The sequence below is a fragment of the Anguilla rostrata genome, chromosome 14 (assembly GCF_018555375.3).
Source record: "Anguilla rostrata isolate EN2019 chromosome 14, ASM1855537v3, whole genome shotgun sequence".
NCBI lineage: Eukaryota > Metazoa > Chordata > Actinopteri > Anguilliformes > Anguillidae > Anguilla > Anguilla rostrata.
This window is the reverse complement of record NC_057946.1, coordinates 3,237,444-3,264,833: the sequence shown is the minus strand read 5'-3', so window position 1 is coordinate 3,264,833 and position 27,390 is coordinate 3,237,444. Positions and strand designations below refer to the sequence as shown.

The following is a 27,390-nucleotide window of genomic DNA, read 5'->3' as shown; positions in this document are numbered from 1 at the left end:
AAGTTGGGCGACGCGGTTGGTGGAGCGCGGGCTATTATTATTCCCGGTGTCGGGCTGTGAGTCATCGGCGGGTGATTCATCACGGGCCCGCGCTGATAACTCTACTGAAAGGATTATGCGCTTGTAACATCGCGCAAAAACAAGATTTAAACTCCAACGGTCAGCTTAAAGTATAAATTGCTCTATTGCTCACTGATGGATGCCCTCACACTGGCTAAAGAGATTATCATCAGAGTAATTTTACTGAATATTATTATTATTATTATTATTATTATTATTATTATTATTTAATGTGTTACTGTGTAGCCTTCAATACGACCAGAAAAAGAAACGTTGGCCTTCATATGCTAAAATGTGCTGTGGTCAGTTTGTGGCCTACAGAAAACTACAAAGAAAAAACGGCTGAAACCTCTATTCTAACGTAGGTTAACACTGTAGATTCCAGTAATATATAATATAATATACCGAAAAAAACACGAAAATGTAGCGGTGTAGCAGCAAGGTAATGGTTATATGAATTTGTCTGGAAGAATCCCAGGTTTGTGACTGGTTTAACTAAATTACTAAATATGAATACAGGAGATTCCAAAATAATATTATAAAGATGCAGAAGGTGTGAAGCCACATGGCAGCATAACCAGTCTGCAGAACTGAGGTGTTGTGAGACGGGCCTTGTCATCAGTCACAAAAGCAGCGCATCTGGTGGGCTTTTTGATTTCCCAGCCATCAACTCCAGTTTGGCAATTTATTTAACCGGGGGGTGGGGGGTGGTTTTAATGACACCATAATCACTCTAAGACACTGTAGCCTGTCATATCCTTCCCAGCACTGAGCACTGAATGGGAATAATGCTAATGTGTTGCTAATGACTATTTCCCAGCCCCTGTCATTGTAATATTTATATTGGCTGCTGGCGGGAGCGTAATTCAAGCTACAGGTACCCAACGACTTCCTAGGAATTCTGGCCAGTCAGTGGTCCGCAATAATGTCGCCAGTAATCAATTTTAGTGATGCGTTGAGAAGGTGCAAAGGTTGTGCGTTCACTAAAAATAACTGCCTGAGGATTTGCACCAGTGCATCCCGCCCCCCGTGCCCCCCCGCCCCCCCCCCCCCCAGGATGGCCACGCCCAGCTCTGTGTGTACACGCCCAGCGATGCACTGATTCACAGAGGTGAAGAAATCGATTTGACCGCGTTGGTCACCCTGCACCCACACCCCTTTGAATAGGACGGAATAAAGCTTTCACTGTCCAAACAAGGCTGGAAAATGGCCTTTGGCCTCATCTCGAGAGCATTAAAAACAGATCACGAATCACAAAAAAAAACCTGTGGCGGTACATAAAACATGGCTGCTTAGAAAAATATATCCTATCAAAAGATAGCCGTCTGTGTCCTATTGAGTAGGTGAATTGCATTAGGGACGACTGACCTTTTGTACAGGTGACGTGTTGCCAATGGCGATTTGAAACGATGTCCAGAATAGAGAATTTTACAGTCGTACAATGGAGAGAGTAAACCTCTTCCTGTGTGTTCCCTGTGGATGTCTTCCTTGCCACTGTTGCACCAGGCTTGTGTTTGTTGGGTTTTTAGGCTGGGATTTTGCCATTCTGTGTGTTACAGCAGTATGTTTTTGTTTTGATTTCGTCCGAATATGCTCCCTTCCCAGGGACTTTGGAAATGAGAACTGGTGTCGATTTTTTAAAATTGTATTTTTATTTTTTCCTCTGATTTCTCCATTACCCTCTTAACCGTGCCCTGTTCCTCACCAGAGGAACATAATGGGCGCCGGCCGACCCAGCCGAAACGTCGGACTGCGGTGCACCGAACTGCTCTTTGTGTTGGAAGGTTCTGGAGTGGCACCAGTCGGTGTGCCCTGCCAGGGTAACTGCCCTACCCACGCACACTGAAATCAAATGCTAACGGCTAATGGGTCGGCACAGCGAATGGTATGAGGAGAGCAGTCTCACTCAAGTTTAGCCCTCAAGACATGTAGCGCTGCTGGCTTTTCGCCGCTACCCACCCGATAGCTAATTGATCGATTTACGCCACTAATTGGCGGGAGATTTAAGGCACCTGGTGTCCCAGGTCTAAATCGGTCCCGATTAGAGGGGAAGGCTGAACACCAGCAGCGCTTCTGCCCCCGGGGGCCGGATTTGAGCTTCCCCGGGGTGTTATTCTTTAGCGACACTAATGAGTTTGGGGTTTTTGAAGTCGTTCGGCGAGACGTGAAATGAAATGATAGAACAGGACCCGCCCCGGCGTCTTTCCCTGCAGCGGCGTCTGCTCTCAGGGAAACGGCGACGGGGGCATCGGTGCAGATCTCGGGGACAGATGCTGCGTACCTAAACTGTGTTCTGGAGACGCTGTGGGGCGGGCACAGGCTCGGGTACCAGGGGGTCCCGGGTTCGAGCCTCCGATTGGGCTGCTTAATCAGCTGACTGCAGTCGGGGCGTGCGCGGTGCTGGGACAGCAGAGCTGACCCCCGTCCCACCAGGGTTCGGGGCGGGGGGGACGGGGGGGGCTTGACTCGGTCCGGGCCGGAGGGCGCTCACAGGCTAAAGGCCGTCTCTCCTCCAATCAGCAGCAGCCTCCCTCCCCGAGCCTCTCTGCACAGAGCGTAATAATAATAAAACTTTATTTACACAGTGGCTCAAAGCGGCTCGGAGTGCTCGGTGATAGTGTAATAAAATAGCACTTAAAGTAAGAAGCAGAATGTAAAATAGGTGTGTGCTCTTGGGCAGGTGAATCCAGGGAGAATGGGGGATTTCGCTGCTGTGCTCCTGGTTTTGTGGGGGGGGGGGGGGGATGAGGCAAGGCTGTGAGCTGTGAGTCACGACTGACCGCGCCAAACCGGGGGGGAGGGGGGTGCTGGAGGAAAAAAAATTCTAAAATTAAAATGGGTGAAATTATAAATATGAAGTCAAGCATTTCCTCTAAGCAGGTGGAAGCACGTTGATGGTTGATGGTCAGCCGTTGCTCGTCTGGGTTCACGGGTTGGGGTGAAATGAACAACTTTAATGTTTATCTGCACTTTATTTAAGCTATAGCCATTTGAGCTCTCCCTGGAGATGTCCCTCTCAGGGGACCGTGGTAAACACACGCTGGTTAGCAGCATTAGCAGCACCACACTGGTTAGCATCGCCACGCTAGTTAGCAGCGCCATACTGGCTAGCAGCATTAGCAGCACCACACTGGTTAGCAGCGCCATACTGGCTAGCAGCATTAGCAGCACCACACTGGTTAGCAGCACCACGCTGGTTAGCAGCATTAGCAGCACCACACTGGTTAGCATCGCCACGCTAGTTAGCAGCGCCATACTGGCTAGCAGCATTAGCAGCACCACACTGGTTAGCATCGCCATAGTGGCTAGCAGCATTAGCAGCACCACACTGGTTAGCAGCACCACGCTGGTTAGCAGCATTAGCAGCACCACACTAGTTAGCAGCACCACGCAGGTTAGCAGCATCGCGCTGGTTAGGAGCACCACACTGGTTAGCAGCATCGCGCTGGTTAGCAGCATCGCGCTGGTTAGCAGCACACTGGTTAGCCGCACCAGGAGAGAGGAGCGGTGATCTGGCCTCTCGGGTGGAGGTGCTGATATACGACTGAGCGGCAAATGAAAGGGCAAACGGCAGCTAAAAAACCATCAGCCATGTCTGAGCAATTACTGGCCTTCCCCCATAATCATTTCCTGTCATGTTTATGATAAAATGTGTCAGTTAACAACGCTCACATCGGAGAATTGATTTTCTTTCTTCTTTTTTTTTTATACACCCCCCTCCCCACTCAAAAAAAAAAAAAAAAAACAGAAAGAAGGGAAAAACAAGTGCATGTTCACATCGCGTGCTGTTGTTTTTGAGGACTATATTGGTGACAGACATGTAATTGTGGAGCAGTGTGGTGGTGTTTCTGCTTAAGTGCAGATTAGGGTGTCCTCGTAATGAGGTGGTAAAAAAAAAAGAAAAGAAAAAAAGCTCTGGGATGTAGAGAGAGCCTTCTGTCACCACCGCTGAGGGATTAAGTGTATTGTCTTCTCTCCTGTTAAGACACACATTTCTGTCGATGCTCGCCCTGCGTTGTGAAAGGTCAGAGTTCGCACCTAGTCATGCATTAGACTGTGACCAGAGAGGGATTAAGGAGGCTCTTCTTGGCTTCTGACCCACCGACCCCCAGCCGCCCCCCCCCCCCACCCCTGCTTGAATCACCCCTGGGACCGGGCCTTTGTGATGGTTGCGTAAAGACGGGGTTTTTTCTCCCTGTGTGAAACCACCGAGCTGCCAGTTGCGTGTGGAGGTGAATTACAACACCGCTGACCAATAAACCAGCTTACTGACGCTGCCGCCTGCTGGGTTTCTGCCCGGTTTGAGCAAACAGAGATTAAACATTGTGTGTGTTTGTCTGACTGTTGGGGCTGGGTATTGTCAGGTGCCTCACGATACAGTACATATCCCAATGCAAGACATAGTACATATCCCAATACACCATACACTACATATCCCGATACAGTACATATCTCTACACGATTCTGAAGAGGTTTTTTTTAAACCAAATTGAATGATATTGAGGAAAACAACACTGAGTACAACAGTTATTTATTGTGAACAGTAAAAGTAATAAAAATAAATAAATACCATGAAATGCCAGACAAGACGAACAAAACAATATAGTTTCAGTGAGCTCCCACGCAGTACATTACAAAGAAAATGGTTTTGAATGCATTTAGTTTTCTCTCTTAAACTGAAAACAACGCCTCATTGTAAACACAAATGTGCATGGTTCATATAAATGTAAAACAACCATAAACATATTTGTATGGTAATTGCTGTGTCAATAAATGAATTGTCAAGTCACAATATTGCTGTATCAACATTTTTAAATGCGTGCATGCGGTTCAATGATAGATGTGTTAGTTTCGTGTGTAATAGTGACTGTATTTTAAAATGTCTGGGCACAAATACATATGCAAGCGGCTTGTCTAATGAATGGGTTGATGGATGAACACGTCTGGGTACAGATACATATATAAGTGGCTGCTCTTGTGAATGGGTTGATGGGTAAACAAACGCTGGGCTGGAGCTTTGCTGTCTGACAGAATAATTAACAAGCTCCCGGGGTTGTCGGGCGGGCGTATGAGAAGCGAACGCTCTTCCAGACGGGGTAATTAAAGCGGGGGGGTCGCTGAGGGGGGTTTCTGACGGGGCCCTCTTGTGTCGTTGCAGTCGGAGTCGTACTTGTGCGTGGCCGTCCCGGTGCCCACGGGGAGGGAGTCCTACGTAGGTGAGTATCCTCGACGGACCACCGCCTGTTCCTCCTCTCGTTTTGTTTTTAAAATATTCTCTCTCCCCGCTCCGACCGCCCCCTCTTACAGAAACGGTGGCGTGTTCCCGTCACCGCGGTGACGTCAAGGGACTGTAAGGTGTGGGCCAGTGCTGCAAAAAAAAAAATTGAGTTCAGCAGTCAGAAAAAGGTTCAGAATTTTTGCTAAAGACAAGAAAGAAAAACAAAATCTAAATCTGGCCCCTGACCGTGTTGGAATGGAGTTGTTGTGTGTCCTTCCATGGCGTGACTGGAGTACTCCTTTCGCCGAATGAGCTCAGTTTCACATGAATATTGCCGTTGTTAAGAGTGCTCAAAGTCCTGAATCATTTTGAGGTGAGATTGCTGTTGCCGTGGGCAACCCTCTCTTCATAAGAGCACCGGGAGTTTGGACGGCTCCCACAGGAACACACTGACCCCCTTTTGGCGAAGATGCTCTTCCTCGACCGCCAGCGTGTTTGAGGGAGGAAGGCCCTGTTTGTTCAGCTCGGGCCTGCTCGAGATGAGCTCCTCCATTAACTGTCACGGGCGATACAATGAAGGAAAAGTGCATTTCCAAGGCCCTTAAATCATACTTGACAAGCGCCGTGTCGGTGAAAGGCAAAGAAAGCCGCCAAACTGATACCGCCATAGATCATCTCCTGTCGGCACCCTGAAAAACTCAGCGGCACCTTCTGTATGCGCATATTTGTTCTGTGGTGTAAAGCAGCTTAGTGCCGATTATATATTTTTTAAAATGGTTTCTTCCTTTAAAGAGAAAGAAAGATGGCTCTGGATGGATTTGATGGGAGTGGGATGGATGTGATGGGAGCGGCATGAATGTGTGGAGCAGGATGTGTGATGGGTTTGATGGAGCGGATGGATGATGAGAGCGGATGGATGGGATGGGTTGATGGGAGCGGATGGATGTGATGGGAGCGGGTGGATGTGATGGAGCGGAGGGATGTGATGGAGCGGATGGATGTGATGTGATGGAACGGGTGGATGTGATGGGAGCGGGTGGATGTGATGGGAGCGGGTGGATGTGATGGGAGCGGGATGGATGTGATGGGAGCGGGATGGATGTGATGGGAGTGGGTTGGATGTGATGGGAGCGGGGTGGATGTGATGGGAGCGGGATGGATGTGATGGGAGCGGGATGGATGTGATGGGAGCGGGATGGATGTGATGGAGGGGGGGATGGATGTGATGGATGGGAATGGGTTGGATGGGAGCGGGTTGGATGTGATGGGAGCCGGGTGGATGTGATGGGAGCGGGATGCGTTTGATGGAAGCCGGGTGGATGTGATGGGAGCAGGATGGATGTGAGCTTGCGCTCTGTGATGGGTCGTTCTTATGTGATCGTCCGTCATGGCGCGATGGTGAGCCCGTGTCCGTCGCCCGGTTGGGCTGGAGCGCGCGCGGGGAGGTGAATCACTCCTGACGCCGCCGCGCCGAGCCCAGCGAACGTCTCTCTCTTCTGCGCTCGTCACGGCCAGCGCCAGGAATAGAACACGGAACCCAAGAGAAGGTTCTGTCACTGAGAGAGAGAGAAAAGAGAGAGGGAAAAAAAACCTACCTACCAACTGGGGCCTCAAATGGATAAAGAGTGATGCCAGTGGCACTCGTTTGAAAAAGAACAACAGAAGAACAAGAACCCAGGAGAAGGTCACTGTGAAAAAATAAGAGGGAAAAAAAAACCTGCCTACCGGGGCCTCGAATGGAAATCAAAACCTGAGGACTACACACACCCCCCAAAAAAAACATCAGCTGATGCCAGTGGCTGACGTTTGAAAAAACAACAACAACAACAACAAAAAAACACGATAAATTATTAGAATTTGAGCAGGCAGTTCGGAGAGAGCCTCCAGTGTGAAGTGTGTCTTGGTGCTGGGAGTGTTCTGTGTGAAAGCAGTTGTGTAGTTTGGGTAGAGAAAGGCGTTGTGTGAAAGCAGTTGTGTAGTTTGGGTAGAGAAAGGCGTTGTGTGAAAGCAGTTGTGTAGTTTGGGTAGAGAAAGGCGTTGTGTGAAAGCAGTTGTGTAGTTTGGGTAGAGAAAGGCGTTGTGAAACCTGTTGTGTATCCTCTGGCGAGAGAAATCTTGTGATAAGCCAGTGGTAGTTTGGGTAGAGAAAGGCGTTTTAAAGACAAGTACAAATTGTAAGTTTGAGTAGAGAAAGGCTGTGTGAAAGCAGTTGTGAGTTAGGTAGAGAAAGGTTCGTGTGAAAGCGGTTGTGTAGTTTGGGTAGAGAAAGGCGTTGTGTGAAAGCAGTTGTGTAGTCTGAGTAGAGAAAGGCGTTGTGTGAAAGCAGTTGTGTAGTTTTAGTAGAGAAAGGTGTTGTGTGAAAGCAGTTGTGCAGTTTTGGTAGAGAAAGGCGTTCTACATTTTGCAGACTCCCTGTTGTTTACTCCTCCTGTGTCCGGTGGACAGATCTTTTGCTCTGTATTCAGAGCTGCAGTGGAGGGTCTGTGGTTCTGCTGATTATGCTGTTCCTCTTTTACTATAATTGACAAGTACAAACACTTCCTCTGTGAAGACCTCGTGCAATCAAAATAATCATCATTTATTGATTTATTTTTAAAAAAGCTGTGCATAAAGAATGAAATAAAATGCAGTAATGTTCAGCCTCTTACTGGTTTTTCCAGCCTGAAAGCAGCGTAGTTCTTAAACTGTCTATTACCGAAGGATTTGGTCTGTTGGCCTTCTGGTGACTGTTGCTTACCTAACATGATGATTTAGAATTTAGCCAATCAGTGACATTGCTGTTTATTGTACGGCCAATCGGAAGTGAACTTGAAGTGAATGGCCATTCCTGGACAGCCTAAGCCTGTCCACCTCTCGTGCTTAGAAATTACAGACTTCTCATCGAAAGGAAATTGTTATTTTTTATTTTTTAGAGCTGTCAAAGTTACCACTGAAGTAATTTAATATGTTTAATGTGTCACTTTGTTTTGGAGCAAGTGATGTACTTTGCCATAATTCCAGAGTCCGCCAAGCGTGCATGTTGTCACCTGAAGAGATGGCTGACCCTGCTGGTGTGTGTGCTGGGGAGGAATGATAATGGAGATGGATAATCACACGGGGGCCTTGTGACCGATTATTTGCGCTCACGGTCTGTTTACAAACCTGATATTTGAATAATGCGCATACCGCTTGTTGGAGTCGAGAGTGGACAGGTCATAAATCAATGCGGTTAGTCCTCTGGGTGACTAGGCGGCCAGATCTGATAGCCCGGCCTGAGTTATGCTACCCCCGATATGTACCTGGAGCGTACATGTGTGTATCTACCATTTCTACAGAAAAAAATGAATGCATCCTTTACCCAGTCTTTTATTTCCTGAACTTCCTGCATTGTGCCAAAGAATTTCACAGCAGCTTGTAAGTTTCTAATATCAAAGATATTGCAGTTCAGAGACTGTAGACTATGCACTTTGTCAAGAAAGTGACAGCACAAGCAGAAAGGAATTTTAATACATTTTCTTGAAGGTTGACAAGTTTGCTTTATAATTTCACCAAAAAGTGGTATTGGTTCATAGAACTAGCTAAGTAGTATTTAATCTAGTTTCTAAAAAGAACACGGCAGCAATATCATAAAAAGACACAGCCAGAGATCTGTGTGCTGTATGTAGCAGTGACTGAAGTATTCCTGTTGGTCTGGGAGAAAGCCACATAATCACTGTGCAAACATTAATACCTTTGAAAGCTATTCCCGGGGACTCGGTCGTGCCGTCCGTGCGGACAGCTGCCGACGTGCCCGAACAAGTGGGAATTTCGGGAATTCCGGCTCGGCTCTCCGTGTCGGAACGCTGATCGGAGCGCCGCGCCGGCGGAATCTCTCTCCCGTGTCTAATCGAGTGAGGGCCGGCCAGATGGCTTTCCCCACAGGACACGCGTAATGGCCTCGGCCAATCAGGTGTGTTTGTAAACTGTGCTCCTCCAGAGCCGGGAGACGTTCTCCTGCCAGTCCCCCCGGGCTTTCTCTGGGGCGGCCATGTTTGGTCGCGCGTGACGGAATAACTGCAGGCCCCAGATTTCCCTGAGAGGAGAGATGCTGTGTTTTTAGGGAAAGGGCAGCTCCCCTCCCCTACGGCTGCGCCGCGCGCAGCCAGCAGAACATTCTGGAGCGCTCTCTTGTCTTACTGTGAATTTGGGGAAATTTTTGTGGTGTGATTTTCTGGACAGTTTCTGGTCTGTCAGGCGGTCACAGGAAGAGAACGCGGGGGGAAACTGCGTTCATCAGAAATTCATCAGCAATCAGAATGAAAGTGAAACCGAAACACACGTAGTGCATGGTCAGAACGCCTGTGCTGCACGTACATAGAATGTTTTGTGGCTGACTCAGAACTCAGTTTTTTGTTTAGTTTTAAGGCGAGCGAGCGGCCCCCCTCTGCTTTATGTACTTCTGTTTTATTTACTCGGGGAAAAAGAGGAGAGGTAACGGATGGAGAGGAGAACGGGGAGAGAGCAGGAAGTGGCCCTTCTGGGACCCAAACCCCCCCGGCTGCACTGCGGAATGCCTGCGTGCGCTGAGAGAGCCTGAGCCACACGCAGCTCAGCTGCAGCCTCGCAGATCTGCGCAGCTGCTGGCTGTTTGGAGCTGCAGCCAGCTAAACAAGCTAAAACAGGCATCTGTGTATAAAAGGAGCATTAATGCACAAGTAACGGTGTTCTGTTCTGTTGTTCTGTTAATAGCCATTTTGGAAAATTCTAAATACAGGAATTTTATTAAATATTTTGCCCTTTCTGTGATAATTTCATATTATTATTCTTTAAATTTGTTTAAAAAAAAAATAAATTTCACACATTTTTTTATTCTTGGTGTATCAAAGCCACAACAAAATAAGAATAATGAAACAAACAATCTAATAATGGGAATACAATAAAGAAAGCAGAGGAAAAAATTGTAGGCTCATAATTACCCTGCATTTATACAGTGTGATGGGTAAGGGCACGCATGTGTGTTTGTGTGTGTGTGTACGTGCGTGCGCGCCTGTGTGTGTGCGTAACTCACTCTAGTAGCTCCACGCTCATTCATCACAGCTGACAGCGTCTGCTGTGATCAGCTGATGGACATCAGCTGCAGGGAGGGCATCAAGTGCCATTAGGCCCCGCCTCCTGGCCCTTTCTTCAGCAGGCCCCGCCTCCTGGCCCTGTCTCCAGCAGGCCCCGCCTTCTGGCCCTGTGTCCAGCAGGCCCCGCCTCCTGGCCCTGAGTCCAGCAGGCCCTTTCTCCCAAAGCAACATGCATTAGTCTGTTAGCATCCTTCTATAATAACTTCTCCCCGCTGAACTCTTCCCTGTGCACTCCCTCTCTCCCTCTCCACTCCTCCTTTCCCTCTCTCCCTCTCCACTCATCCTCTCCCTCTCCACTCCTCCCTGTGCACTCCCTCTCTCCCTCTCCACTCCTTCTCTTCCTCTCTCCCTGTGCACTCCCTCTCTCCCTCTCCACTCCTCCTCTCCCTCTCTCCTCTCCACTCCTTCTCTTCCTCTTTCCCTGTGCACTCCCTCCCTCCCTCTCCACTCCTCATCTCCCTCTCCACTCCTCCTCTTCCTCTCTCCCTGTGCACTCCCTCTCTCCCTCTCCACTCCTCCTCTCTCCTTCTCCCTCTCCACTCATCCTCTCCCTCTCTCCCTTTGCACTTGAACAGAGCGGATGAAACGGATAGTGGTTGTTTTTAGGCGGGGGAAAAGAGCTTAGCCAGCATAATTAAGCGAGCGATGTCTGTAACAGCCTCCGTACTCAGACGCCATGCAAATGCGTTCTGGGCTTTTCACCTGCAAACGCTGCCTAAATATCAAAGCTTTGCCTCTCGCATATTTAAGGCAATTACCGTGCACGCACCCTGGGACGGAATTAAGGAGTGCGTTGAAGGGCACGGGTACTCCCCAGCAAAAAAGCATATTTTTATTAAATCCTGTAAATTACTTACAAGGGATTATTGTAATAATGCTGATGGCTGTGTTTGATTTATTTTCAGCACGGATGAATAAGTTGGTCTCTAATAAGTCCCTGTGCAGTCAAAAGCATAGCTCTCCATTTTCTCTCTGTTAATTACATCAGGCTGAGGAAAGGGTGCAGCCATGTGTTCATGTTTGTATATATTTTGGGATTTGTGATCAGTTTTCTGCATGGAATAAACCTGTTAACAGTAGGAGGGGTTGGACTCTTCAGAGAGAGATGTTTCAGTCATAGTTCCTCACATTGGAGCAGGGGGTGAACAGGGACCGGTCCGTTTCAGGATTTTGTGGCAACTTCTGCTCTTAATGATTTAATTGGCTCAATCATATCCTGTTCTGACTTTTGTATAAGCATCCGGTATAGCCGCAGACTGCAAGTGTATCCAACAGATTTTACTGAGCTCAAGTATAGGTGTGAATAGTTTATAGAGCTGTCAGACAACTAAAACGAAGGTGACCGGTTGGAACAAAAACCAGGACCAAGATCGGCCCTCCAGGACCGGAGCAGTGCACCCACTGCATTGGAGGCGGCAGTTTTGATGATGCAAACTTTGGCCAAATCTTTCCCAAATTTTAATAGCGAACAAATGGTCGATACGCCTACACTTGGAGCAGGAAGTGGGCATTGATTAAGTCTGCGACGGCTTCCTCCTTCAGTATCGGTGTCTGATGTCTGATGTCGAGAGACGGGGAATTTCACTCATTTCTGCTGTGATAACCCACGAGCAGCAGCTGGAGCTACGCCAGATGTTTCACACAAACAGCATTTCCAGGGAAAAGAAAAGAAGGAAGTTCTGTTGCCCCGGGAGATGATGTCAGACTCGGCGAGCCCGTCGACGGGGGCGGGGAGAGCGCGAGGCGTCGTGTTTCTCTCGCAGCAGTGGCTGCTGGGATTCCCCCCTGGCTGGGAGCGCCAGCGGCGTTAAAAAGATGGCGCCGTCTCGTACCCGTGTCCGGTGTCGCCGGGGGAAGCGTCTCTCTCTCTCTCTCTCTCTCTCTCTCTCTCTCTCTCTCTCTCTCTCTCCCTCCCCCTGGCAGTGATTAATGGCGGTACATTCGCTCGCTAATTGCTGGACTCTTCACAGCTGTTCTGTTTTGGCGGGAAACGCCAGGCTGGGGCTCACAGCGGGAAGATTCACGGGCCTGACCCCCTGTTTTTTATTCATCCATGGACCGTACCTGCGTTTAAAAAATAAATAAATACACACACACACTCTCACTCACACACACACACACTGCGCACACACACACACACACTCTCTCACTCACACACACACTTACACTGTCACATACACACACACACACTCACACTCTCTCTCACACACACACACACACACACACTCTCTCACTCACACACACGCTGCGCACACACACACGCACTCTCACACACACACTCACACTGTCACATACACACACACTCACACACTCTCACTCACACACACACTGCGCACACACTCACACTCTCACTCACACACACACTGCGCACACACACACACTCTCTCTCTCACACACGCGCACACACACTCTCTCTCTCTCACACACACACTCACACTGTCACATACACGCACACACACACACTCACACACACTGCGCACGCACACACACTCTCTCTCTCTCACACACACACTCAGACTCTGTCACATACACACACACACACACACACACACACGCCGCCTGCTTTCAGAGAACCTCATACATTATTCATCCTCCAGATGCGATGTTGTGAGAATGCATGGCTGCTCCCGGAGGTGTCCATCACTTTCATATGGAGAGCGTATTGGCTATCTGTCCATCATTCTGCCCCCCATCCCCCTTCCCCCATATGGAGAGCGTATGGGCTATCTGTCCATCATTCCGCCCCCCCCCCCTCCCCATCCCATCGGGCAGGTTCGTTAGCTCCTGCTCGCTTGTCATGCCCCTTAAATTTATAATTTAAAAAATTTTTTTTTATATTTATTTATTTATTTTTTTTACACAATTTCACATTTATAACCCTCTCCCATTGCGTTTTATTTGCTTGGCCTGGACACAGTTTGGTTTTTTTTTCTTTTTGTTTTTTTTTTTCATGTTTTGTTTGTTTAATTTATTTTATTCTCAGAACTGGGATGCTCACCAGAACTCAAATCTGGAGTGAAAGGAGCTGCTGGGAGTTTGTGGCGCAGTCACACACACACACACACATGCACGGTCATTAGTGCGGGCTGGCGGGGGCTGCCTTTGAAACGGGCCCATCCCGTGGATTTGGAGCAGCAGAGCATTTGCATGGCTAATTTCGAGCGTAGGGGCAGACACTGTGTTGAAACAGGCCCATCCCGTGGGTTTTTGGAGCAGAGCATTCGCATGTCTAATGTGCAGCGTAGGGGCAGACACTGTGTGATTATGATGCAGAAAATGGCTCATTTCACAGCGCTTCTCTCTCTCTCTCTCTCTCTCTCTCTCTCCCTCCCAGTGGACTTTGTGCCGCACGCCACCATGGACACGGCGCACCACATGCTCCTGTACGGATGCAGGGAGCCCTTCTCCGCCACCGGCTACTGGTGCGTCACCCCGCCAAATACGCCTTACCCCCGCCAGGCAGCCGAACTCCCGCTTCACAGGGGAGACGCTCCCACTGTCCTCTGCTGTTTCAGTGCCTCGTGTTTTTCAGCATACGCAAGAACTTACTTCCCCTAAGAATCTGCATTATATAAACCTTTTTTTTTTTTGTACCCAATGCGGTTTTATTGAGAAAGATGGAATAAAACTGGGAATTCACGTGCAGTTTGAGTCACGACAGGCTGGGGCAGAAGAACAACCGTGAGCTGGTGTTTGTTTGAGCGCATTGCGTGTGAGACTCATTGAATAAATGCATTTGGGGGGTGGGGTTGGGGGGTGGGGGGTGTGGAGGGGGACAGGAACACTGAGCCAGCGATGGGAGCGAGGGCAGTGTACCCTTTTTTGTTTTACAGTAATTCCGTGTCGCCCGTGAGCGTCGTGCCGCACGCTTCTCTGCAGACGCTCCGGCGGACCCGCCGCCGGGCCCGAAACGGTGACACAGAGAGCCCCGTGAGCCCCCCAGCGAAGGGCGCGGTCGCTAAAGAGCGCGGGCAGTCCCGTCCGTGTGACTCCCCCCCCCCCCCGCCTCGCTGCGGGGCCTGCTCTGCCCTCGCGGCCTCGGCGCTAACCGGCCTCGGCGCCGGGGGTGCGTGGGAGAGCCTCCGTCAGACTCCCCGGCGCGGTGAACTCGCCTGTTGCCATGGCAACCGCTGCCATTTTCTGAGGACGACGGCGGCGACGGCGACGGGGGGTGTTCTCTGATTCTCTGAGCTGACCCTCGGGGAGCGCACACACTCCGCCCCCCCCCTCCTCTCCGCCCCCGCCCCCCTGGATTCTTGTTTTCAGTTTGAGTGGTGAGGAGGGGGGGGGGAGGGAGACTTGGTGAAATTAGGGGGGAGTGGGGTGCGCCTTCCTCCTGACTGTGGCAGTCAGGAAAGTGGGAGGCCTGCGGTTTTATGTTATTTTATTGGCTCCATGACTGATTGAATCGGTGCCATTTTATGTTTCTTTGTGGTTTAAAACTTCCCTCTGGGTTGTATTTGAAAAATTGCTTTTGAGAACGTTTGCGCAGTTTTGATAGAAGATTTGTGAATATTGTTCTTTTTGACGTATCATTAATGCAGGTGGCACCGGTGAGCATCCGAAAACGCGACGATAAAAAACAACGTTTTTATTCTCTTTTAAAAAAAATCCCCCAATTATATACATTTTTTCCCCCAATTATTTTTATTTTGCCACTTCAATGCTATTTCAGCATTTATTATTAAAAAATGGTTTTGCCCATTCAAGCAAATTGACACCAGAGCTTTAGTTCATGCAGCCGGTCTTCATGAAAAATTTAAGCCTGAGCTAATTCCGCTTGGGGGTCGAATTGTCCCCCCCCCCCACCCCCCCCCAAAAAATTTCGCTTTGCATTTTGAGTGTGAAAGCCGTCTCAAAGTTGAGAGGGACTCCCAAACCCCAGGCTTCAAAAGAGCTGCAGAACAGCGGGGGGGTGGGGGAGTGGGGGGCAGGGCGGGACGTGGGGGGGGAGGGGGTGGAAATAGGCCACGCCGTGTGACTGCAGATCAGACGAGCTTTTTGCCGAAACTCACCCCTGGCTGCTCAGAGAACAGCCGTGGTGAAATAACGCAGCGTTCGCACTAACCCATTTACCGCACGTTTGAGGCCCGAGGTTCGTTCGAGCTTGCCCGGGGTGAGGCGGGCACAGAGATGGGTATTGCGGCTGCGTTGTGCTCGCCTTGTGTGGGTGTGGTCTGTACGGTACTGTAACTCACTGGGGTGAAGTCACTCTCAGCTGGTTGCCGTGGCAGTGCCCTCAATGCCCAGGTTAAGTCCAGTGGCTCACAGGTGTGTCTGCTGCTCTCCGAACTCGTCTGTCATCACAGACCTGGGTCAAATACCTATTTGTTTTGGATTCAGATGCTTTTCTTTGCTTTACTGATCTTGTCTGGTGTATTGGAAACAATGAAATACTCTCACAAAAAAGTGCAAACCCCACCTTCTGGTCATATTGGCAGGCTCAGTTGCACCAGGCAAGATCAACAGAGCACAGAAGAGTATTTGAATCGTATTTGACGTATTTGACCCAGGTCTGATCCATCATCCATCACAGAGTGAAGTGCGAACCGTTTGTGCACAGAAAATAACCTGCAATAAAATTACACAATTTCTCAGTTTAATCTGTTTAAAACACCGCATTGTAACGAGTTGTGTTGTGTTTTTGGGATGTGGATTTGTGGATTTTTAATTTTTGCAGTGTAGATCACTAACGTGAACATCGCAGGCATTTCAAACACTTTTCCACGGTTTGCTCTCTAAAGGGACTGCGGAGGGAATCAAGGAACCTGTGAAGATGAAGCGAAGATCATCTACGCTTGGGCAAGAAACGCTCCACCCACGAAGTTGCCCAGAGGTAATCCGTCGAGCCGAGCGCGGGCTTTGGAGTTGTCGGGGGGGTTGCGGGTTTATCTGCAGTCGAGTGTAACTGCTGCCTCCTGTTCCTGTCTTATTTCTCTCTCTCAGATGTGGGCTTCAAAGTCGGAGGTGACTCCAGAATTACTTACTTTGTGCTGCAAATCCACTATGGGGATATCGCCGCTTTCCAGGGTAGGTATTCACCGTTAGTTTAAAACGAAAACTTTCAAAAAAAACACAAAAAAAAAAACAAAACGAAGATTGTTCATGTTTTTTTCCCCCTGTTGCACGTACTGTGCGGTGCAGCTTAATTATGGTAATTATCATTTGTGCTCAGAACCATGCGCTGTAGTAATATGAACTGGCACTCTGATAGGATGATCTATCCTGTGCCGACTCCTCTTTTTTTTTTTCTTCTTTTTTCTTTTTCTTCCCCGAAACGCACAAGTGCGATCCTAATGGACGGCTGCCGTCGAGCTTGTGTGAGCCTGGGACAGTTTTCCCCTCACACCGCGAGAGCGCGTTTGTCACGGAACACATGAGTGCCGGTGTTTGCCCCCCCAGCTCAGTCAGCCACCGCAGCGGTTCACCCTGTAAACGGGTTTCTCTTGTACCGCAAGGGACCGGGTGGCAAAATGCGCACCGCGCGGAAAACGTAGAGGCTGCAGGCGGGACGCATCGCGTTGAGGAAATGGTGCTGCCTCCTTTCCCCTGGTTGATTATCGGAACATCTGCACCAAAACAGAATTTAACCACGAAATCGATATTGTGAAAACCTGTAAATATATTGACTTCAGAGTCGATTCCTGGAGGGCTGCTTTGTTTGCAGGTTTTTGTGGTTCCTTTTCAATCAACAACCTATTTAGGCCTGGGAAGAATGTTGTGTGGATTCTTTAAAAAAACAAAAAAACCTTTTACTGTGCACAATGACTATACTTTAGATGATAATAATGTTGAGAAAGCATTAAAGTGTGTTGCTGCTCATTGATTTGAAAAGTTAATGACACATCCATATGAATGTGGATGATGATCGCTGTCCCCACACTTATCCACGCTTGGAGTGTTTTGGGGCTGCACACTGTCAGTGTGTTTTCACAAATTCTAATCCCTGAAATATTCTGCATTGATATTGTAGCTTTCATTTTATTAATTAATTCATTTCATGAGTTTTTTTTCTTATGTTTTGGTAACAGTGCTATAGCACAGTTCATAGTATAGCACGGTACTGTGGTTAAAAATAAGATGAGCTTCCTGAAGGCACTTTCATTGTCTTAATGTGCTGGGTCCACAGGGCTACACAATAATGACTGTGATAACACTGGCAATACTGATGTAAATGCGCATCATATTAGTCATAATGGTGACAGTAATACAAATAATGGCAGCATTAGCTACAGTAAAAACAACAGCAGCAATACTGAGCGTGAAGGTCTTTCTGATAGTGGTGTGTGGTTAGAGACCGGGTACAGAGGGGTAGCTGTGGTGTGGGGGGGGAACGTAGGCTCCCGTTGCTGGACCTGCTTGCTACCCACAATGCACCTCTCCCGTATTTTAATTGAGTGAGTGGGCGTGGCATTCTGCAGGGCAGAGGGTTCGCTCGCGCGGAGCGCCGAGATGAGATCGATTTGTCATCATCATCATCATCCTCCTCCTCCTGCGCAACCCCAGTCCAAATGACAGAATTTAGTTCAGGTGCGACTCTTGCAAATGGGCGACTGCATTAATAATTTGTGAAGTGACTCTGATGGAAAAACACATTTTTATATTTTTCAGACCACCATAGAGACTGCTCAGGACTAACCTTAAGAATGACTTCCAAACCGTAAGTACCCCCCACGTCCACCATTTTATATTTTTCCCCGCTGGGATCCTCTGAGGCAGGCATCGCACAGCGTATATTAGGGTCATTTATCACCGAGAGGAGGAGGCCACAGGCTCATTGCGTTACTGCTGCTTCCTCATTATGGAACATTGTTCTTTGGAGGCGGGGTTGGGGGCGGCGGCTTGCTGCTGACGGACAGGCCGATGCCTCAGGAGCGGAGCAGAAGCCCTGCCAGAAGCGTAGCCGCACACCGTCGCTAATTAAATAAAAGCCAATGGCCTGCTTTCCCCGCTGAAACTGTCCTGGGCCTGGTTTAGCGTGAGTGAGTGGGGAAAATGGTGTCTGTTTCCTGCTCGTTTGCACTAGGCATGGACCAGTACAATTGAGAACTGGTCACAGGTAGTGTCTTACAGAAAAAAAACCCACTATAGAATTTGTTTTCGCATTTAAAAGCACACTGACGGCTTACTAACGTCATGAAAATATTATCTCAGTGAATGGAGTGAGTTAATGAAGACTGTGAAATTTCAATTGGCTTATGTGGGAAAAACCTGTGAACTGAATAGTATTACTGCTGCCTGTGGTGTACACCAGTTAACCAGAGTTAAGAAGACATCCATTGCAAGAAGTTTGCGGCCATTTTGAGTTGTAGTTTTCTCAACGACTTCCTGTTTGTCCTCCACGGGAGGAAAGAGTTGGGCCTGTGTTGAGGGATTCATTGGCTGCAGCGTTATTGTTCTGCCTCATAACCTTTTGATCAATGCTCTGCCCTGAGATGATTGGAGGCTTTTCGGGCTGCTGTGCAGCGAGAGGCACATTTCAGAGCCGTGTTCTGTTCTCCGAACGATCCGGGCTATTTCTGGACGCCGCGATAAGGTCTCGACGGGGGGTGGGGTGGTGTGGTGGGGGGGGGCGGAGAGTGCAGTAAAGTACGCTGTGAAACGAGCTTCCATGAGGAGGAGGAGGAGGAGGAGGAGGGCTCAGGGGCGAGAGGCAGTCTGCGCAGCTCTGCGATGTCACTGCGAGGGAACTTCAGGGAGCCGCGATTATGGGAAATCCATTCGTCATTATGCCTGGGAGGCCGCGGCGGAGGCCGTCGGCGGCGGGGGCGTTTCTGGCGGAGTCGGGCGGGTCGAGGGCGCGCGCTCGTCGATAGATACTCACAGTCACAAGTGCTGTTTCCGAGGCGATGAGCTGCAGTTCGCGCAGTCATTAGCACCGCGGTTCCTGGGGCCTCCGGAGAAGGAGAAGGAGAAGGAGAAGGAGGCTTAACGTCAGATACTTAAGCTCGTGCAGACATTTTAACATGTGCCCTCCATGTTCGCGGGGTTAGGGGCGGTACCAGTTTCGGCGGTTCTGAGGAGCTGAGAGAGGACGGCGAGGTCTTGCGGAAGCTATGAAATGGGCGGAGCTATTGTGTGTTTATCGGCGACTCGCCCAAAAACCATTTTACCCAGTCATAGCGTTTAGCTAAGAAGGGAAAAGCCATGTTCTGGTTGGTGTGATGCCAGTTGTGAGTGTTTGTGCGTTAAATATCCGTTTGTGAAGCGGCTGAGTCTGTTTGGGATGCTGAGCTCTGTTGTCGGTGCTTGTGGTCTCTCTTGTTATCGGCGACGGGTGTCGTTTTCTGTGACGGTCTCCGTGTCAGTTTTGACAAAAAGAGTCGCCCCGAGGATCGAATGTCCCGTAGATCGATGGGACCGGCGTGCGGTTAGTCCTGCCGTGGTGGCGTCGCCCCCCCCCATCCAACCCCCCCCCACCCCGGCTCGAGCGCAACCCCTGCATACCGCTTTGCTATTCTCTGTTTCCTGGAGAGATTTTAAAACACTCCTCCACATCCTTGAGAAGAATTTTGCTAACCAAAAAAAAAAAAAAAACTGCATAATTGCATGAAACAAGAGAGAATCTTTTTCATGAATATCGGTGAAAATAGTTGTCCTGCAGAAATGTTACTGATATCCAAGTCCTGGTCTTTCAACAGGGGGTTATTTAAGGTGCTGTAGGGGAGTCCTTGGCCAGGCTTGACGTGCAATGACTAATGGTACTGATGTAATGAATATGTGTGTGTGCTCTGTTGTAATGGCGCTGGTGTGTGTGTGTGTGTGTGTGTGTTCTTCCAGACAGCCCTTTGTTGCTGGCATGTATCTCATGATGTCTGTGGACACTGTCATTCCACCTGGGAAGAAAGGTGAGTACAGGGGTTATTATTCAGTGATTCTAGGTCCCCTGCCCCTTATAGGTGAGATGGGAGGAGGAGGAGGGGAGAGGGAGGTGGGGGTGGAGGAGGTGGGAGGGAGGGAGGGAGAGGGAGGGAGGAGAGGGGAGGGAGGGGGAGGGGAGGAGGTGGGAGGTGGAGAGGGGTGGGGGAGGAGGAGGTGGGAGGGAGAGGAGTGGGAGAGGGAGGTGGGGAAGCAGGGGGGAGGGGAGGTGGGAGGTGTGGGGGAGACAGGGAGGGGCTGGGAGAGGGGGGAGGTGGGGGTTGGGGAAGAGGGAGGGTCAACTGCCGCAAAAAGTAATGGTCCAGCCAACCGGCGGCCTCCTTTCAAAAAGCCTTTTATCGTGGAGAGATATTCTAACGGGTTTGAGAGGGCGCTAATGCGTTTTGGCTCGGCTCGTCTTTCTGGGCGCGTGAGTTTTGGGGGAGGGGCGCCTGCCCAAGGCCCGATTCCGCCTTCGTTTTCCGCCACTCCGCCGCTCTGCGTGGGCCCCGCCTGAGCTCGGCGGGGCCGGTCTGCCTGTCAGATCGTTTTCGGAGGAGGGTTCGCTCTGTAATCATTAGCCGTGCGGGAGAGGGACTGGGGCTGAGGGATTCTACGGGTTCGGAGCGTGCGATCTGTTCCCTCCCGCTCATAAGGCCCCGTCCTGCTTTTGTGCTCAGAAGTAGGGCGCGTAGTCGCACGGGGTCGTTTGCCGTGATTACCCTTTACGTTCCTGTTTCATTTTCGCCGATATTGTCGGAAAATATTGCGGGGCCATTCGTTTCTGTCCTCGCCTGCGGCCCTGACAGCTGTTTAGCAAACACTCCGGCGTGTGCTTGTAACGTGACAAATTTTCACATTTAGCTTAAGGATCGATTTCAAGTTCCCAAATACGCTTAATTCAGCTGCTGCGCTGGCAATGAAACAGTAATTCTGCAAGCGTATTTGTTCATTAATTAGGGGGCGACACAGCTCAGGATGTAAGACCGATTGTCTGGCAGTCGGAGGGTTGCCGGTTCAAACCTCGCCCTGGGCATGTCGACGTGTCCTTGAGCAAGACACCTAACCCCTAACCCCTATCTCTGGCGAATGAGAGGCATCAATTGTAAAGCGCTTTGGATAAAAGCGCTATATAAATGCAGTCCATTTACCATTACCATTAATACCATCGCTGGATGAAACCCTTGCAGGGTACAAGTGGAAAGCTCTAATTACTGTGAAATCTGCTTTTTCTCTTTTTTTTAAAAATAGTTACAAATGCAGACATCGCCTGCACGTACAGGTCCTACCCGATGTACGCCTTCGCCTTCAGGACCCACACTCACCGCCTGGGTAAGCAACGTGCCCGCTTCTGTTTCCAAAATATGTCTTATACAATTTAGTACAGTGCGTTATATATTCAAATTCATTATTTTTATTTTTTTGCAGGTCAAGTAGTGAGTGGGTATCGGGTTCGAGATGGAAAGTGGACTCTGATTGGACGGCAGTCTCCCCAGCTACCGCAGGTGATTTGTGTTCTCCCGGATATAATTGTAACAGCTGGAAAACACGGTTGACAGCCGTTGTCATAGTAAATTTGCGCTTGCTTTCAAAGATGTAAAAAGTCTGTTGCCTGTAATTTAATGAGCTGAATGTTGCGTCTCAATCCGGCTGCACCAGAGCTGGAGCCCACAGATTGCACTGTCTTTACTGACTATGAACGGCAGGCCTGGTTATCAATCTCACGCTTCTCTGCTATTAAAGTTGTTCGTTTTATGCTGCACACTTTTAAATAAATACAGCGATGGGCCGCTGATATGAAGTGAGGTGACTTCCTCGGTGTTTGTTTATCGGTGCTAGCTCGCGTTAGCGCCATTCTTCGGTGCGGTATTTATTATTAAAAATGTTCAGGTCGCTGGCGCCGTCCTCCTCACCAAATGGTGGATTCCACGCTCTGCGGAGCCGTCATCGGGTAGGCTGCTCTCCGCCAAGATGCTGCTTGTTGCTATGGGAACTGTTGCCAGGGATGTGCTCTCACGTGGCGCTGGACCACTCCTCTACCTCCTCCATCCTCCTCCTCCTCCTCCTCTTCCTTGTGAAGAGAAAAGGTTGCCTGCATAACGGAACGTGTGCCCCCGTTCCGTGTCCATGGGGGGGGGGGGGGCAGTTGAGGAGGGGCACGGCGCCTCCTCTGAAAGCTCCCTCTCCTCCCCGCGCTCCCCTCCCCCGCCCCGCCCGCACCTAACGGGCCGACCTCACGGGCAGCGGGGGCCACGCGGGGCCGTAAGGCCGTGACGGCATCGGACAGGCTGTCGGCACGGAAACAGGCCCTTTGTCCCATCCCGTCCCGTCCTGTCCTGTTCTGTCCTTTCCTGATACGGGGGCTGGAGGATCCCGGAGTTGGAGAGACTGAGAAAGAGAGAGAGAGGGAGAAACAGAGAGAGAGAGAGATGGAGAGATGGAGAGATGGAGAGACACAGAGAGAGAGAGAGATGGAGAGAGACTGAGAGAGAGAGAGATGGAGAGATACCGAGAGAGAGAGAGATGGAGAGATAGCGAGAGAGAGATGGAGAGATAGAGAGATAGAGAGAGAGAGATGGAGAGATAGAGAGAGAGACAGAGAGAAAGGGAGATAGATTTGCCTGCGTGCGGGAGCCTTGGCCACCGCCACACACCCACGCTCCTGCCACCGCACACTGAGCCCAGCAGATGCACCTTGATGTCTGTTTGAATAATGAATGCCTGCTTATTGATTCCTGGGTCCTGTGTACACAGCACTGTTGCTGCATCGGGCCGAGAGGGGAGGAAAAAAATCAGCTAATGTACCTTCCTGGGCTGCGGCTTTCTCCTGCCGATTCCCCACAGCGCGAGCGCGATATCTATGGTAGCACAGTATCAGATCAACGTGTGCCTCTGTACTTGTAACTCGAACAGCCCACGGCTACAAAAAATGTGCCCTGATGCAGTTTGGGAAACGTGGAAGGTTATGAAGGTTTAAGATTAATGCCAGTTCGTGTGAGCAACGGGAGGTCAGTCCTCCACGTTTGATTTTGGCCGTCGGTGGCTTGTTGGTGCTGAGCCCTGTGTTTTCATTGGCTGTGTGGGTTTGGGATTAAGCTAGGATTCTGCTGTTGTAGTTGGGTCAAATGGAATTGGGCCATTGTATGTTTTTTTTAAAAATGTGAATGAAAAAATGTACTTTCATTCACAAAACCGTCAAATTTTACACAATTTGACTGTGGTTGCCTGAGTGTAGATTGCTCACATTAGTCATGTTGCACTGATATAGAAAATGCAACGCTCGTTTGGCTATTAAAAACCTTAAACAGAAGGAATGCCGTTGTTTTTTTTGCACCATTGCTCCATGGATTTAGCTGATGATTTCCCCGTAGAGGTTCTTCACTGATCTTCACTTTCTTAATTTGTGCATTTTTAAACAAAAACAATTGCATTCTATGAATCATAGTGGTATTGCAAATTTCTGTTTTTTCCCCAAGATTATTTTTTTAAATAAGTGTTTGACCCTGGTCTGATTATCCCTCCATGATGAAAGGAGCCTTTTCAGTCCATGTAAATGTTACTGATCTCCTGAGAACATGCACTGGGTTTAGATATGCTAACGACTATGGAGTTGTGTGGGCTGGTAATGAGCAAAGTCTTCTGTGGTGAATTGGCAGTGTTCTGGGTGTATGTGTGTGTGTGTGTGTGGGGGGGGGGGAGGGAGGGGGGAGGGGGGGAGGGTTTGTTTGTCAGATTTCCGTTAGTCACTCTATCACAGTTTGTAGGCATTGGATGCGTCATGACATCACTCTGACATGTGGATCGATCGTTCCATTCCGTGCGGTCACAATCAATTCTCCGCTGCCCAGCTCCTCTCTAGATTAGTTAGAATTAAAGGGTACCTTGCAGTTCTGTCACATACCCTGTACTTTTAGGGGGAAAGGATTGTTATTTTCTCGGACGAATGATGGAAAATGCGCACGGAGGAAGCTGCGTTTATGAAAGCAGTTATTTTTCCCCGGCCCTTCTGGCGGGAAGGTCCCTCTGCAGTGATGACAGTCTGGCACCTTGTCTTCAGTGACGAGGTTTTACGCACGCTGTCCTTATGACCACCTTTTTTTTTGCACAGAATGGTATTATCTTGCTATGGCTGATGGAACATCAAGGACCACGATGGAAATAAGTCCTGGGCTTTTTTTCGTGTTATCCTTGACAATTTCTTCACATGCAAGTCTTTGGATACGTGTGTTTTAATTTTGTCAAATTAACTAAACTAAAAGTGTTCCCGTGGTTTTATCTCACATGGCCTTTAAGGAAGCCTCTATCGGTCGTTCACTATGCGAAGTGCCTTTAAAGCGTGGCTTCAGTCTGAGGAGCCGGCAACGGCAACTTTGCGTGATTTTCTCCGCCTGAAGTCGGCGAGCAAGGAGTGCTGTCGATAGTGTTACCATGACGCTGTTCATGCTCACACCCAGATTCAAACCTTCTCGTTTGGGTTTTAAGCAACTGACGAAAGATTATGCTGCTTGACGTCTGGTGTGCCTGCTCGCTTTTTTTTGACGCAACGTTTCGGAAGGTAGCCTATAGCAACCCTCGCTTCTCACTGTGAGCTTGGTTAGAGAGCAGCGGGCAGGTGCGTTCTAGTGTCTTTCTGGAGAAGGTCTGTGGCAGAAGCAAGCAGACCTGGGTCAAAATACATATTTGCTTTCGATTCAGATACTTGTCTGTGCTCTGTTGATCTTGCCTGGTGTAATTGAGCCTGCCAATATGACCAGAAGGCGGGGTTTGACACCAGACAAGATCAGTAAAGCGCAGAAAAGTATTTGTATCCAAAACAAATGCGTATTTGACCCAGGTCTGGAAGCAAGCAAGTGCAGATAGACGATGAAGGCAAAATGTCCATTTTTAGTCTGGATTAATCATTCGCTTTTATATTTTGCTGTGTTTTGGTGGTGACCTGATCCTGTATGGGAGGAGATGTTGTCCATGACTGCAGTCCAGTGAATCGGAAGCTCTTAAAGTCATTGTTGAGCCAGGCCCGCATAACACAGGCCACGCCGCATTTAAAATTTATTGTCCTGTTTGGCCAGTGCTATTTCAGGCAGCATTATAATCCGTTCGGAACGTGCTTTAGTTTTGCCCCGCTGGTGAGGGCAGTGTTATTCAAAGCCATTACGCCCTGTGCCTGAGGGGTCACACCTCTTTCAGTTTAATACAACGTGAACCACCTTAATTTTCTTCATCAGTGTGCAAATCCACCCCCCCCCCCCCCACCCCACACACACACACATTCTCTCTCTCTCTCTCCCCCTTGCTCAAATCGGCCTCAGTTCATCCATGAAATGACTCTGAGCTCACAATTATATTTGTCCAGGGGAGTTACGACTGAACAGCATACACAGGACTGTGTAATGTGTCAAAGAGCGTATTAGTAGTTTGTCAGCCACGACCTGCTTGTCCTCCTTTCATTGCGATTTTCGTGTGTGTGTGTGTGTGTGTGTGTGTTTACCCATTTTGAGTGGCGTTTCAACATGAAGCTTAGTGATGTATAAAACCAGTAAACAAGGTTCAGTGATGATGCTCGCCCTCTTACTGGAGGTTTAACATTTTTTTCTTAAATATCAGGTGATACCACATAATAAATAATCATTTTGATGTAATTACGGAAGCATCATGCTTTCTATGGTCTTCATGTGACTGGTAAACTGAGCCATATCTGGCCAGTGAATAAACTAGGTTTGGGAAAGTAAATAACCAACTGGACAAGTGTGGAAAAAACCTTGGCGTTGAACTCTGTTAAATCGTAAAATAAAATATAAATCCCTGTTGCTGCTCACAGATACTTCTAATCTGGCAAGCTTGGGATGGCTGGGCTGTTTTTGGACTCTTGGATGTGTATTCAGTTTACCTGCGCTCACGGTTGGAAGTGCGGTACGCGGACAAGCTCGCCGCCAGATGCGTCTTCACCGGGGAGGGGAAGAGCTCCGCCACGTACATCGGGTGAGTTGGGTTTCTGCCCGCAGCCCCCCCCCCCCCGAAGTCGCATACCACAGCTCGTCCCGCCGTGGGTCGGTTCACGTGGGGGGGGAGGTGCCGGACGAGTCAGTTGGGTTTCTGCCCGCAGCCCCCCCCACCACGTCCCAACCCCCCAGGCCTACGTCCCGCCGTGGGTCGGGTCTCCGCGGGCGGGGCTGACGGTGTCGGGACAGAGCCCCTTATCTGCTGCTGTCTAATTTGGGGAGGTGCCGGAGGGGCGGTGGACTGAGCGAACAGGGGCGAGGCGTCTCTCCTGAGGCTCTGCTGCTGTGTGAAGCTGGCGGACGCTGAGACGTTAATCTGCGCTCTGCTTAACTGGCCCGTTCACTTTCTGGGGGGGGGGGGTCTACAGAAGAACCTTTTTTTGTTGACAAAAACATTTGTCGTTTGTGTCATACAGAACGCATTTATATGACCACACCTCAATCGTGTGGCAGTCTATAACTGCTGCAGTGTTTTCATGTTCTAATGCACCATTCAATTCTCAAGCTGTGTTTTTAAAAGTCTTTTAAAGGATTTGTGCTTTTCCCTCAGTGTAATGAGTGGCTCGCCCTGTGTTATTAGTCCTGGGGAGGGGGGGGGGTGGGGGGTTTGCTGCTGATGTTACGGGTGAAGCTCCCTGTCGCTCCACCATTGTGTTGGATTCTGAGGGACGCATCCGCCTGGCGGGAGACGGCCGTCTCCGAGCCTCTGTCCCTCCCGGCGGCAGCCGTCGCCCGCTCCACGTGGCGTGGCCGAGTCGCACCGAGGCTGTGGGGCGCCGTGTGTGCAGAGATGTAAAAAAACACCGTCAAGCAGAGAGAAAAGGCCCGCTTCTCCACCGGCCCCCTGGGAGCCTGCATTTTTTATGACTTCCTGTTTGAGCAGCCCAAGTCTCTGACTGTGTACGTGCGTGTGTGTGTGTGTGTGTGTGCGCGCATGACTGTGTGTGTGCTATGCGCATCATCCTGGCCGCATCATCCTGGTTGCCATGGCGAGCAAATGATGACAGCACTCAGAAACTGCATTGACGCATCTCCACGGCAACCGTCGCCCCCGCATTCCTTCCCCCCCCCCCCCCCCCATCCCCCCTCCCCTCTATGGACACGTCTGCCTGGCGACGAGGAGCTGATTAGAAAGGAGTGCGTTTGAAAAGAGACACAGCGTTTTTAA

At 49.6% G+C, this 27,390-nt stretch overlaps 1 protein-coding gene and 1 long non-coding RNA gene across 4 annotated transcripts in view; one reads left to right on the top strand and one right to left on the bottom strand.

Moving 5' to 3' along the window:
• pam (peptidylglycine alpha-amidating monooxygenase) overlaps window positions 1-27,390 on the top strand; it is an 82,588-nt gene that overhangs the window by 17,483 nt on the left and 37,715 nt on the right. For 2 of the 3 annotated variants that reach the window (XM_064309452.1, XM_064309455.1), the window contains exons 4-12: window positions 5,219-5,276; window positions 13,700-13,787; window positions 16,110-16,201; window positions 16,312-16,395; window positions 17,977-18,025; window positions 20,146-20,213; window positions 21,475-21,555; window positions 21,652-21,735; window positions 26,106-26,202. In XM_064309452.1, coding sequence (XP_064165522.1) covers window positions 5,219-5,276; window positions 13,700-13,787; window positions 16,110-16,201; window positions 16,312-16,395; window positions 17,977-18,025; window positions 20,146-20,213; window positions 21,475-21,555; window positions 21,652-21,735; window positions 26,106-26,202 — 701 coding nt within the window. Of the gene's footprint in view, window positions 1-5,218; window positions 5,277-13,699; window positions 13,788-16,109; window positions 16,202-16,311; window positions 16,396-17,976; window positions 18,026-20,145; window positions 20,214-21,474; window positions 21,556-21,651; window positions 21,741-26,105; window positions 26,203-27,390 lie in introns of all 3 variants that reach the window. The other variant, XM_064309453.1, reaches the window with a different exon arrangement.
• LOC135240146 (uncharacterized) lies at window positions 21,631-26,230 on the bottom strand. The gene is made up of 2 exons (XR_010325601.1): window positions 26,111-26,230; window positions 21,631-21,740 (listed from the first exon to the last, which is right to left on the bottom strand). It is a non-coding gene; the product is annotated as an uncharacterized LOC135240146 (long non-coding RNA).